This window comes from Bos indicus x Bos taurus, chromosome 7 (assembly GCF_003369695.1).
Source record: "Bos indicus x Bos taurus breed Angus x Brahman F1 hybrid chromosome 7, Bos_hybrid_MaternalHap_v2.0, whole genome shotgun sequence".
In the NCBI taxonomy this organism is placed as follows: Eukaryota; Metazoa; Chordata; class Mammalia; order Artiodactyla; family Bovidae; genus Bos; species Bos indicus x Bos taurus.
In genome coordinates this window covers 103620733-103635070 of record NC_040082.1, presented here as the reverse complement: position 1 = coordinate 103635070, position 14338 = coordinate 103620733, and the positions used below count along the sequence as shown (strand labels likewise).

The 14338-nt window shown below is 46.5% G+C and overlaps 1 protein-coding gene across 1 annotated transcript; it reads right to left on the bottom strand.

Annotated features, from left to right (window-relative positions):
• Positions 1-801: 801 nt before the first annotated feature.
• FAM32A (family with sequence similarity 32 member A) lies at positions 802-7146 on the bottom strand. The gene is made up of 4 exons (XM_027548095.1): positions 7018-7146; positions 6758-6899; positions 2183-2236; positions 802-1932 (listed from the first exon to the last, which is right to left on the bottom strand). The coding sequence occupies exons 1-4, from the start codon at positions 7089-7091 to the stop codon at positions 1864-1866; spliced, it is 339 nt and encodes a 112-aa protein (XP_027403896.1). The 5' UTR covers positions 7092-7146; the 3' UTR covers positions 802-1863.
• Positions 7147-14338: the final 7192 nt, after the last annotated feature.

Genomic DNA, 14338 nt, shown 5'->3' with positions numbered 1-14338 from the left:
TGTTGGGTGTGTACACTTCTCTAGTTGTGGCGCTTGGGCTTAGCTGTCCCAAAGCATGTGGGATCTTAGTTCCCCCAATCAGGGAAGGAACCCACGTCTGCTGCACCAGAGGGCAGATTCTTAACCACTGAACCAGCAGGGAAGTCCCAGCATCAGTGGTTCTTAATGCTCCCTTGGGGAGCCTACCATAGATTTTGAGAACCACTGTGGTAGACTGTCAGCCCTCAATAAACCACATCTCCTGGTTGTCCGTGCCCAGAGAGGGTTTGGCAGTGACTTGTGTTGGCCCCATGGAATAGGTTACAAGAAGAGATTCTGGAAGACCTCTGGCACCATGCAAGTCACTGTAACTTACGTGAAATAAACCATACCTCATGAAGCAGAACCTCCCAGCTGAGCTTGGTCAACCCACAGAATCATGAGAAAGCCCATTGTTTTCGGTCTGTTTTGGAGTGGTCTGATGGGCAGGGAGAACTGGAATAGCCGTCTTCCCCACTGCCAATGCATGCTTTTCAAAGCACCACATCATGCCTGAAGACCCCAACTGCTGACTCATGGGTGGTAAAGGCCTGAAAGCACTTTCCAGTCAATGGGGGAATCTGCCCCAAGCAGCCACTGCTAATGAGACAGTACGTCACCTCCCTTAGGTGGGTTGCAAAGCACAGGTGAAAACCTGTCATCTAATTTTTCCAAATTGAGGGATAATGGTTTTGCAGTATGGACATTCTCTGTGAGTGACAATACAAGAGGCAACATTTCTAGTGGCAGTCAAACAGCCTGTAATTAAGCTACTCAGACTTATACTTAATAACTTTTTTGTTTTATTCTGCATTCCACATGTGGCAGTCCCCAAACCCAATATTTGTTTTTTTTTCCCTTTCTATTCTTTCGGCATCTCTGTCAACACACTTTCTCCCAATAGCAAATACAACTTGATTTTCATCTGCTGGGTACACAGAGACCCTCAAAGATCCTGGCTCTCCAGTATGGGGACCTGAGTCCTTCCTTTCAATTGTGTGCACGTCTGTCTGTGCTGGGGCTCTGCCTTGGTGAATGCCAAACGCGTCATGTACCAACTCTGAATAAATACAGGGGGCTGCTTGGAGCCCAGGGTTGAGGGTCAGATGGCAGGCTGTGTCTGGCTGGGTTCCCTTACAAAGAAAGTTGTGTTGACCGGCAATGTCTGCCATGGTGACACCCACTAGACCCATGTCTGGAATGGGGATGCTGGGAGAAGCGGCTACACGCTGGCCACAGGATCAGAAAGGGACGAGGTGTATGTCCCATCGGTGCCTTAGGTGGTGGTTCTGTTTCCCAGGCTGTCCTGCTTCACTGCCAGGTGGCTGAGGAAGCAGTCTGAAGGCTACGGAGCTCCAAGTGGCTTCTCCAGGCCCTAGGAGAGCACAAGCTCCAAGCTAGAAAGAACTTAGAAGGGCAGCCCGTGCAGGGCTCTACAGGGATGTACATGCTCAGGGCCGCGACGACATCAGCTCTTTGTTCTCTGGAGTCAGTTTTAGCCACACAAAGCCAGCTGGCTGGCTGTTGAAGAGTCAGAAGCAATTTGGGGTTAAGAACACTTTTCCACAGCACTTACCCAGAAATAACCTTCATCTCTGGATAAACTTTTCAAACTAAGAGGTCTCTCTTCTATGTGCTACTGAGAAATCAAAACTGAGGAAAAGGACAGTCTTCCTTTAATCAAGTTCCAGAATGAGGACACACAGCTTTGCAAAGCACTGTCTCAGCAGAAGACGCAAGGATGTGTGCACAGAATGTTTCTAGAAAATACCAAAGGCCCCAAACATAGCCGCGACGTTGCCTTCTGCCCCTCCTCGATGCCACTCGGTACCCATGGTGGGCCTGCTACTTGGTCCAGCTGACTTTGGGAATGTCATAGTGCTCTGTGAGCGTGTCCAGGTGTCTGTTGAAGTCCTGGGAAAGCCAAGGGGAAATGCCATGTCAGCAGTGCCCAGTCCCCTTTCTCCATGCTCTCTCTTCTCAGTGAACCCCCACCCCGTCTCAAATCCACCCTGCTAGGCCTCCTGGATGCCCTTCCCTTAAATGACCCTGGGGAGGTTGGGTAGATCTGCCAGCACGCCAATGCTCCTCTGCCAGGCTCCCAGCCTCTCGGCCCAGCCTGGCCCCTATGTGGCCCAGTCTCCCCCACCAGCACGTGACGTACCTCTACTCTCTGCTTGTGGGTTTTGGATGCTTTCTTCAGGATCCTTTCCATTTGCTGAAGAGAGGAGAGAAGTGGAGGTGAGTCACATGCCTGGTGCAGCCTGGGCCAGCCTGGCTCTCACACTCAGTATGGCTGCAGGTCTCAGGATATACACCTCGCCCCTCCCTTGACTCCACTCAGGAGGGTCTAACAGGGATGCGTGGCCATAACATGCCCCACTAGGAACTCTCATCAGCTGCCGTTTGGTCTGAGTGGTGGGAGACATACTACCATTGACTTAAGGAGACCCTGCTGGGAGCTATATATGCGCTTCCTGCATCCTTGGGCAACTGACTGCTTTCCCAGTTTGCAGAAAAAGAAAAGTCTCAGAAGGGGTCTGAGGAAGGATAATAAATGAGGAAGGCAAAGGACCTGACACATAGTAGGAGCTTAAGTGACAGTGTGTGCGTGCTCAATCGCGTCCGACTCTCTGCAACCCCACAGACTATAGCCCACCAGGCTCCTCTGTCTATGGCATTTTTCCAGGCAAGAATACCCAAGTGGGTTGCCATTTCCTTGTCCAGGGGATCTTCCCAACCCAGGAATCGAACCCGTGTCTCCTGTATCTTCTGTACTGGAGGCAGATTCTTTACCACTGAGCCTCCTGAGTGATGGTACACAGTATCAAGGGGGCTACATGATCCAGATCACCTTGACAAGCATAATGCTGGAACATCCATCCTGTACCACCATGCCCTCCCCCATTCCTTGCTTAACACCAGCGGTACCTGGTATGAGTTAAAAGCACGTGATGCAGAGTCAGACTGACGTGGGGCCACACCTGGCTCTCACTCACTAGCTGGGTGACTGCGGCCAACTCACTGTGGTGCTCCTCCACCTCCCCTGCAAATGAACCCAGCTGCCTGGTACTGCTGCCCCGGTGCAGTCCCCTACCATGCTGACTCTGGGCTGGTCCTGTGACACAGTTTACTTAACAGAATCCAGTGCCAGTGCTGAAAACATAAGAAGACTTAGCAGCTTTTGCTTTGTGTTCTTAGAAGCTAGTCATCATGCGCGAAGTCTGATGACCTTGCTGGAAAGGACGGACCTGGAGAATGAGATGACGTGTGGGGAGGGATGTCCTGGAAGGAGCACTGAGGTACCAGACATGCCATGGTGAAGCTATCTCAGATGTTCCAGCCCAGCTGGGCTCCAGCTGCCATCTTGGTATACCAGGTTCCCAGGGAGGCCAGCAGAAGAAGCACCCAATTAAAGCCAGTCAACCCAGGGAAGCTTGAGATACACTGTAGACTGCCACCTGGCTGTCTCCTTTGCTGCCTCCTCATCTCCCTCTGTATCCAGCTGGCTCCCACCTAGCTGACACTTCCTCTCTCTCTCAAGTCTCTGCTTTGTCCATCCCTGCCTCTTCCTGCTGTGAGTCCAGTGGGGTTCGTGTCTCCTCACAAGAGGCCATGCTGACCTGACCAGCTGTCACCAATGCCAGGCACTTGGCGGGGCTCTGCCCTCCCTCCTCCCACTCCATGCACCAAATTCACAGGCTATCACGGGTGCTGTCACATACCCCACTTCACAGACAAGAAAAAACCAGGACCAGAGTGAAGAGTGGGTGATGGAGCTGGAGATGCCAAGCCTTGACCCTTTCCACCAGGCTGGAGCCTTCTAGGAGCTGTCCAGCCTACAACACCCACTGTGCTCAATCCAACACTCTTCCATGAGAGAATCTGCATTTCCCAACTGTCCTCGCTTTGCCTGCACCTGCTCCCCCACGCCCCTCTCCTCCATCAAACAAAACCCTCAGGAGTACTTCATTTCCAACAACAAAAATTTCACCTTGATCTTCTACCCTCCAGCTGGAGGAGTTTCTCCATTCCCTTTGACAGCAAATCTCCTGAGACTCATTTCAAATCCTTGTCTGCACCTCTGCCTTTCCCCACCCCAACGTGGATCCACTCAAATCAGTCTTCCTTCCCTCCCCACCACAAACGCCAACCAACGGCTCAGAGTGCAGTTGATCACTTCTAATTAAAAAAAATTTTTTTTAAGGAATTCAGGGTAAATCAGATTTATTTATGGCTGTGTGAGGGTGGGCTCTTAATGGTGGTGTTCGGTCTTTCTCTCTAGTTGTGGCACTTGGGTGTAGCTGTCCTGCAGCCTGTGGGATCTTAGTTCTGTGGATCCTTCACCACTGGACCACCAGGGAAGTCCTGCTTATTCCTCCTGGAACACTTTCTCCACTCAGCTCCTAAGAACATGCTCTCTCCTGGTATCCTTCTGGCTTGTGCTCCCTTGCAATCTCCTCTCTCCCACCCTCTGATCATCAGAGGTTTGATCCTAGACCTCTTCTGTCATTATGCCTCCTCAAAGGATCTCATGCAGTCCCAGAACAACTACCCAGACCTTTCCTCCAAACCGCAGGTTCAGGTATCAAAGAATGTCCATGAGAATTCTCTGCCTGAATTTTTAACAGGCACTCAAATTTAACCTCTAAAACCAAGATCTTTCCTTTTTTTGGCTGCACTGGGTCTTTGTTGCAGCATTCGGGGTCTTCACTGCCATGCATGCTGCCTTGCTGCACACAGGCTTAGCTGCTTCAAGGTAAGTGGATCTTAGTTCCCTGACCATGGATGGAACCCATGTCCCTTGCACTGGACAACAGATTCATAACCATTGGAGTGTGTGTGTGTGTGTGTGTGTGCACGCGCGCGCATGCACAAGCTCTGTTGCTCAGTTGCCCCACGGACTGTAGCCTATCAGGCTCCTCTGCTCATGAAATTTTCCAGGCAAGAATACTGGAGTCGGGCAATAAGAGAAGCCACTTCAATGAGAAGGCCTCACAATACAAGGAAGAGTAGCCACTGCTGGCCACAACTAGACAAAAAGCCCTCACAGCAATGAAGACCCATTACAGCCAAAAACAAATAAAATTATATATATATAAAGAATACTGGAGTGGGGTGCTGCTTCCTACTCCAGGGGATCTTCCTGACCCAGGGACTGCATCTATGTCTCCTGTATTGGTACCATGTCTCCTGCATTGGCACCATGTCTCCTGCATTGGCAAGTGAATTCTTTACCACTAGTGCCACCTGGGAAGCCCAAGAAGTCCCTAAAACTAAGATCTTGCTCCCCCGCTTTATAGAAACCTGCTTTACTTATAGTCCTTCCAATTTCAGTAAACCAGTACCTCCATTAACCCAGCTTCTCCCACCAAAAATCTTGATCATCCTTGATTCCTCTTTCCCAACCCACACCCAACCCATCAGCTTATCTGGCTATTCTTCCTTCAAAACCTATCCCAAACCTGATACCTTCCATTACTTCCACTATGACTGCCCTACTCTGAGGGGCCATTATTGGTCATTTTGACAGTTGTATGAATCTCTCTCTCCCATGCCATCCCAACTCCAGCAGTAAAATCCCAGCCCTGCCTCTGACTAGAATCTTAAGGAAGCAGCTTAGCATTCACTTGTTAAATCCTCACCACAAACCTACTGGTTTGAGGCTGGGACTTGAGTCCATTACAGAGATGAAGAAATTAAGGTGTGGGAGGTGAGCCAGCTCGCCCAGAGTTACATCATCAAGAGCAGTGGAGACAGAATGGGACGCAATCTTGTCAAAGCCAGTGAGTTGTCTCTCTCTCTTTTTTCTCCTATGACTCAATTAGGCCTGGAAGTAATGAGTTAACTTTTGCTGATATTACTGGACCAAACCACCAAGTCAGGGTTAGTGTTTCTCAGCCTGGGCACTAATGACATTTTGGGCTAGATCAATCTTTGCGTGGGCGGGGTGGGGGTGGGGGGCCCACATTGTCCCAAACACTAGCAGCACCCCTCCCCACCCCTCAACACACCCAAGTTGTAAAAAAAGAAAAAAAAGTCTCTAAACAAAAAGTCTCTAAACATTGCCGAGGTGGGGGAGGAACAACATCCCGGTGGGAACCAGGGGACCTAGACTGATTACTCCCTCCCCCAAGCATAATGGGCAGAACTTATCTATCCCACGCTGACCTATCCTTCCGTCACCTGAATTTATTAAATATTTAACATGAAGAGAATTCATTCATCAGAGCTTGAAAATACAACATATTTGAAGCTGCCAAAGTTGTCATGCAAACACTTTGTGGTGACTTACAGCAGCGGGTACGCTCATTTAACATCAACTGTGAACATCAACTGAGCACTGACTTTATGCCAGACTAAGTGCCATTTATCCACGTCACCTCATGCAAAGTTTCCATCCCTCTTAGGAGACAGCATTATCCTGACCCTTATATTTGTGGAAACTGAGGCACCAAGAGGTGAGTCACTGACCCAGTGTCACGGGGCAAATGAGCGACAGCGTTGGAATCCAAACCTGGGTCTCTGTCTCTCCCGTTTGTGGTCCACTCTGGCCGAAGAACCTTCTTGTCCTCCCCACCGTGAACTCTTCCTCTCTTACGCACTATCTTCTCCCCGGAATTAAGGTCCTCTCTGACCGCTCTCCCTCCCCCGTGCGTCCCGGGTCTTGCCTCTGAATCCATCCAGGGAGACCCCGACTCGCGATGAGGGGCATCCCGAGGCTTCCCACCCGCCTTACCCGCTTCTCCTGCATCTTCTCAAATGCCGCTTGGGCCGGTGTCCGCTTGTCCAGTCCGCGTCGCTTCTCCTCCTCGTTCTTTTTGCTCGTTCCCATCGCTTCCAGGAGTTTCGCCTTGTCTTTGTCTTTCTTTTTCTTCTTCCTAGAAGATGAGTTGGGTAGGAGAGGTGGATAACGGCGCATCAGAGGGCAACACCCGGAGGTCTCAGGGAGAGGCTTAAAAAAGAGAATACAGGGCCTCCTGGGATCTCAGGACTTACCGCTTAGTCACTCCGAGCTCTGCGACGCCTTTCAGCTTCAGGGGCCCCTTTTGGACCTGCTCGTAGGCCTCCATGGCCTCCTGGAAAGTTCAGGACGTAAAACGCCACACTTCCGGTTTGATAGCCCCTCCCCCATACCCGCCTCCCTTCGTTTTTATTGGTCATCTCGGCGGCGCGCATGCGGTCTTGGAATCTTGACTTAAGCCACACTTCCGGGTTCCGGGCGGCTGGCCGGCAGAGTCAAGCTCGTCTCAGTCTTTGCATCCTGTTTCCTGCCAATATTGCCGACTTTGGCTCCCGACCCCGATTTCCCCCGCCTTGGGAGCCTGGACCCGGGAAGCCAATTGAACACAGGCCGTATTTCCTAAAACCCAGCGTTTTCTTGGGGCTTCCCTGGTGGCTCAGACTGTAAAGGATCCGTCTGCAATGCGGGACATCTGGGTTCCATCCCTGGGTTGGAAAGATCCACTGGAGGAGGGCACGGCAACCCACTCCAATATTCTTGCTTGGAGAATCCCGAGGGGTAGAGGAGCCTGATGGGCCACAGTCCATGGGGTCGCAAAGAGTCGGACACGACTGAGCGACTAAGCACAGCACAGCAACGTTTTCTTGAGTGGTTTGCACGTATTTGGATATTGTGTTCTCTGTCACTGCCATATTTGAGGGTTCAATGGATAAACTGATTTTGTAAACCGTATAAGTAATCGTTAGTTTTTCAGGTAAATGAGGATAGTATGTGAAATACTTTTGTGGTATTTAAAATATTTTTAAAAATCGATTTATTTGGGGTACAATTTATAGACAGTAAAATGCACCCATTTAAATTGTACCCTTTCACGAACATTGTAACTTGTATGTTGTTTTGTTGTTCAGTCACTAGGTCGTGTCTGACTCTGCCACCTCATGGACTGTGGCCTCCAGGCTTCTCTGTCTGCCACTGTCTCCCGGATAGTGCCCAGACTTGCCCAGACTCATATCCATGGAGCCTATGATGCCATCCAACCATCTCATCCTCTGTGGTCCCCTTCTTCTCCTGCCTTCAATCTTTCCCTGCATCAGAGTCTTTTACAATGAGTCAGTTCTTCGCATCAGGTGGAGAAAGTATTGGAGTTTCAGCTTAAGCATCATTCCTTCCAATGAATACTCAGAGTTGATTTCCTTAAGGATGACTGGTTTGATCTCCTTGCTGTGCAAAGGACTCTCAAGAGTTCTCCAGCACCACAATTGGAAAGCATCAGTTCTTTGGCACAAATCGTTAGCATTAAATACGTTCACAGTATTGTGCATCTATCTATTTATTTTTTATCAGATTACAAAAGATACACAAACATTAACTGTGGAATATGTAATTTAAAAAAATACAGAAAAACCCAAAGAAGACGTTAGAACCCATCTAGGGGGAAAAAAAATCTGTTGCTGTGTTAATTTCTTTATTTCAATCTGTTATCTCTAATTTTAAAAAGTAAAAATGGGATCTTACTCCATGCTTGCTTTCTCTTTGACTCTTTTCTCTATCAGAATATCATGACTGCCTTTATGGATTTTTTTTATTTTTTCTTTTCATGTATTGAGTTAAAATTTTTTATTGTTGAATTTTTAATACTGAGGAAAACAGGGAAGAAACCTAAAATCTCCCATAATTTTTTTCTAACATTAAAAATAAATATATACACACACACACACACACACACACACACACACACACACACACATACGTGCGCATGCTCCATGTAAGAAAACCATGCAGTACAGAAAAGGTTAAAAGAAAGAAAAAAAAGGAAAACAAGAGTAGAAAAACAAAAGAGTAGAAACTTCCCGTTTCTTTCCAAACCGATTAACACGTTCATTTTGATTCTTTACAGCACAGAAATGTGTGTTGGTTGTTGTATAGTCACTAAGTCATGTCCGATTCTTTGAGACCCCATGAACTGTAGCCTGCCAGGCTCCTCTGTCCATGGAATTTCCCAGGCAAGAATACTGGAGTGGGTTGCCATTTCCTTCCCTCAGGGAACTTCCCGACCAGGGATGGCACCCACATCTCACACATGGTAGGCAGATACTTTACTGCTGAGCCACCTGGGAAAGAGAAAAGTGTGTATATGCCTATATAGGCACATATATATATATATATATATATATATATATATATATATATATATCTGTGTGATGTTCTTGTATTTCTGTCTCTGATTTTTCTTATCAAAATATCTCGAAACGCTTCACAAGAAAGCAGGTCCACCTCTACCCCACCTTTCTCAAAGCTGCATGTCTGGTGGCTGAGTGACGCCCTCCCCAGTGACCATCTACCTGCCCATAAATTTCACCTGACTTTTGCAAGTGGCCTGAATCTGTAGCTGGCATATTGACTGCAGCACTTTCACAGCATCATCTTTCAGGATTTGAAAGAGCTCAACTGGAATTCCATCACCTCCACTAGCTTTGTTCGTAGTGATGCTTCCTAAGGCCCACTTGACTTCACATTCCAGGATGTCTAGCTCTAGGTGAGTGATCACACCATTGTGATTATCTGGGTCGTGAAGCTCTTTTTTGTACAGTTCTTCTGTGTATTCTTGCCACCTCTTCTTAATATCATCTGCTTCTGTTAGGTCCATACCATTTCTGTCCTTTATTGAGCCCATCTTTGCATGAAATGTTCCCTTGGTATCTCTAATTTTCTTGAAGAGATCTCTAGTCTTTCCCATTCTATTGTTTTCCTCTATTTGTTTGCATTGATCACTGAGGAAGGCTTTCTTATCTCTCCTTGCTATTCTTTGGAACTCTGCATTCAAATGGGTATATCTTTCCTTTTCTCCTTTGCTTTTCACTTCTCTTCTTTTCACAGCTATTTGTAAGGCCTCCTCAGACAACCATTTTGCTTTTCTGCATTTCTTTTTTTTGGTGATGTTCTTGATTCCTGTCTCCTGCACAATGTCAAGAAACCTCCATCCATAGTTCATCAGGCACTCTGTCTGTCAGATCTAGTCCCTTAAATCTATTTCTCACTTCTACTGTATAGTCATAAGGGATTTGATTTAGGTCATACCTGAATGGTCTAGTGGTTTTCCCCACTTTCTTCAATTTCAGCAAATTTGCTATTTTTTCAATATGCCAGCAAATTTGGAAAATTCAGCAGTGGCCACAGGACTGGAAAAGGTCAGTTTTCATTCCAGTCCCAAAGAAAGGCAATGCCAAAGAATGCTCAAACTACCACACAATTGCACTCATCTTACACACTAGTAAAGTAATGCTTAAAATTCTCCAAGCCAGGCTTCAGCAATACATGAACCGTGAACTTCCAGATGTTCAAGCTGGTTTTAGAAAAGGCAGAGGAACCAGAGATCAAATTACCAACATTCACTGGATCATCGAAAAAGCAAGAAAGTTCCAGAAAAACATCTTTCTGCTTTATTGACTATGCCAAAGCCTTTGACTGTGTGGATCACAATAAACTGCAGAAAATTCTGAAAGAGATGGGAATACCAGACCACCTGACCTGCTTCTTGAGGTCAGGAAGCAACAGTTGGAACTGGACATGGAACAACAGACTGGTTCCAAATAGGAAAAGGAGTACGTCAAGGCTGTATATTGTTACCCTGCTTATTTAACTTCTATGCAGAGTACATCATGAGAAACGCTGGGCTGGAGGAAGCACAAGCTGAAATCAAGATTGCTGGGAGAAATATCAATAACCTCAGATATGCAGATGAGACAACCCTTATGGGAGAAAGTGAAGAAGAACTAAAGAGCCTATTGATGAATGTGAAAGAAGAGAGTGAAAAAGTTGGCTTAAAGCTCAACATCCAAAAAACAAAGATCATGGCATCCGGTCCCATCACTTCATGGCAAATAGATGGGGAAATAGTGGAAACAGTGTCAGACTTTATTTTTTTGGGCTCCAAAATCACTGCAGATGGTGACTGCAGCAGTGAAATTAAAAGACACTTACTCCTTGGAAAGAAAGTCATGACCAACCTAGAGAGCATATTAAAAAGCAGAGACATTACTTTGCCAACAAAGGTCCATCTAGTCAAGGCTATGGTTTTTCCAGTAGTCGTGTATGGATGTAAGAGTTGGACTGTAAAGAAAGCTGAGTGCTGAAGAATTGATGCTTTTGAACTATGGTATTGGAGAAGACTCTTGAGAGTTCCTTGGAGTGCAAGGAGATCCAACCAGTCCATCCTAAAGGAGATCAGTCCTGGGTGTTCATTGGAAGGACTGATGTTGAAGCTGAAACTCCAATACTTTGGCCACCTGATGCGAAGAGCTGACTCATTTGAAAAGACCCTGATGCTGGGAAAGATTGAGGGCAGGCGGAGAAGGGGACAACAGAGGATAAGATGGCTGGATGGCATCACCGACTCGATGGACATGGGTTTGGGTGGACTCCAGGAGTTGGTGATGGACAGGGAGGCCTGGTATGCTGCAGTTCGTGGGATTGCAAAGAGTCAGACACAACTGAGCTGAACTGGAACTGAACTGAATCTGTAGCAGTGGAATTGCTGAGTCCAAGAGTATCTGCGTTTATGCATTTAAATTTGTATTTCTGTTGCCCAAACTGTGCCAGGGACTTTTTTGGGAGGGCATTAGCAGTGTGGAGAGGGAGAAAAAGTGAAAAGAAGCAAGCTCTCATAAATCTAGAGGGGGCCTGACGAAAGAGGGCAAGATGTCAGCCTTTTCCCATTCTACCTGCAGGGGGCAGCAAACGACTGCCCAATTTCCAGCCATAGGCTCAACCTTTGGCTAGCTGGAATTGACGAGATTGCCAAGGAAGGAACAGCTTTCCCATGCCAGCGCAACCAGGTAATACCAACTTCTCAGGGAGGGACAGGACAGACTCAGGTGGGAAGATCTGTTCTCCCCTAGGCAACCCAGCGGCTTAGGAGCTCCCTTTTTGTCACTTCCAAGGCTGTGTGCCCTGGAGCAAGTGGCCTGACTTCTTTGAATTTCTCTTCCCTCTATTATAAAATGAGAATGATGATCACAACAACAACAGGTAATACTTACATGAATTCATATGGATAACCTCATTTACTCTCACAGTCACCCTTTTATGTAAATCATCCTCAGTTCAATTCAGTCACTCAGTTGTGTCCAACTCTGCAACCCCATGGACTGCAGCATGCCAGGCTTCCCTGTCCATAACCAACTGTTGGAGCTTGCTCAGACTCATGAGCATTGAAACAGTGATGCCATCCAACCGTCTCATCTCACCCTCTGTCATCCCTTTCTCCTCCTGCCTTTAATCTTTCCCAGCATCAGGGTCTTTTCCAATGAGTCAGTTCTTCACATCAGATGGCCAAAGTATTGGAGTTTCAGCTTCAGCATCAGTCCTTCCAATGAATATTCAGGACTGATTTCCTTTAGGATTGACTGGTTTGATCATCCTAATTATACATTAATAAAACCCTAACCCTAAACCTAATTTTAATTAACATCCTAGTTTTATATTAACAGGTATAGAAACTGAGGCACAAATGTAATCCATGCATACTGAGTGTTCGGCCCTTGTCACCCACTATGAGGCCATCGTCTCAAATAAGAGGATTACTTTTATAAATCTTTTTATAAAGACTATGCATTATTTTATAAATCTTAGGAAAGTGTTTCTCAACTTTTACTCCCCATTATTACCTTCTAAAGAGACCACTTTAATTTAATTTAAAGAGACAGTTAAATACTGATGAATTAAGATTTTGTCAGGGAGGTTTAAGCTTTGGAGGGCCACTTTGTGGCCTATTGAAATATTTGTTTTCTTGTCCCCTACTCTTCCGAACCAGTTTTCATCCTCTTGAGGGTGATTAATTTCACTGATAATTTGTGTTCTAGGGGGTTAAACGTGGCAAATAAACTATGACACAATGCTTTTGATCGCTTAAAATTTTTAGTTCATTTCTTTTCATTTGTATTTTATTTGGCTTTGTCGGGTCTTAGTTGTGCGGATTTTTGGTGTGGTGCATGGACTCTTTGTGGCAGGCTGACCCAGTAGCTGCAGCTCACAGGCTCCAGGGCGTGTGTGTTTCAGTAGCTGCGGTGCATGGGCCTGGCTGCTCTGAGGCCTGTGGGATCGTAGTTCCCCCACCAGGGATCAGACCTGAGTCCTCTGCATTGCAAGGCAGATTCTTAATGACTAGACCACCACCCCTTAATTTATATCCTCTTAAAGGGTCTCAAGATTTTCATCATGTACTGCTGCTTTGTCTACAAACAAAGAAAATACAATGAATCAGTTAGGGCTTCCTCAACATCTTCATCCTGAAAGTATATTCTTCAAAATCACTTTCCAACTTTTCCAGGTTGTCAATGTCTTTGCTTTATCACATGACATCTCCTCCTGTGCTATCAAGGATTCTTGCAAGGAGCATTTCTTTAAGACAATCTGCATTGTTTTCAAAGAATAAGGTATGGAAAGGGGGAAAAACACATATGGTATGGTGGGAAAACAGGGGAAATAGTGCCTTCCAAGCAAGACAGAGTTGTCGGTAACGTGGCACAGCCCTCAGGTAATCCCTGGTGGGACTTCGCTGGTGGCCCAGTGGTTAAGACATCACCTCCCACTGCAAGGGGTGCAGTTTTGATCCCTGATCAGAGAGCTAAGGTCCCACCTACCTCATGGCCAAACTACCAAAACACAACACAGAAATAATATTGTAACAAATTCAGTAAAGACTTAAAAAAAAAAAGGCCCACATTAAAAAAAAAAACCTTAAAAAAAAAGTAATCCCTGGTATGACATGGTAATGAAATTGAGCAGGACCCTGTAGAGCCTTGCCTGAGACAGACCCTCTTGTCTTCTGCCTTTTGTTCTTAGAAAAGTTTTAGTGTCCTAGGCCTTTCCCAAGTTCTGAAAAGTGAACTTAATCAGAGAAGTGAGAAAATGTAGAAAGAAAGGAAAACAGTTAAGCAAACAAAATAGTAATAGTTTAGTCATTGACATAGTAAAAGACCTTTAGTTCCTCCTCAAAAACTATAGATGATATTCCAAGCCCTAATTGAGCTGTTTTGGTTTCCCTAATGGCTCAGACGGTAAAGAATACGGCTGCGATGCGGGAGACCTGGGTTTGATCCCTGGGTTGGGAAGATCCCCTGGAGGAAGGCATGGCAACTCACTCCAGTATTCTTGCCTGGAGAATCCACATGGACAGAGGAGCCTCGTGGGCTACAGTCCATGGGGTCTCAAAGAGTCAGACATGACTGAGTGACTAAGCACAGCACACAGCAGATATTGAAACCCCAGCAGGTGGAAGAAGTTAACTGTATGCTGCCCACAAGCAGGTAACCCCAGACTGGTTGGAATCAGAAGGTTGACGATCAAGATTCCCCC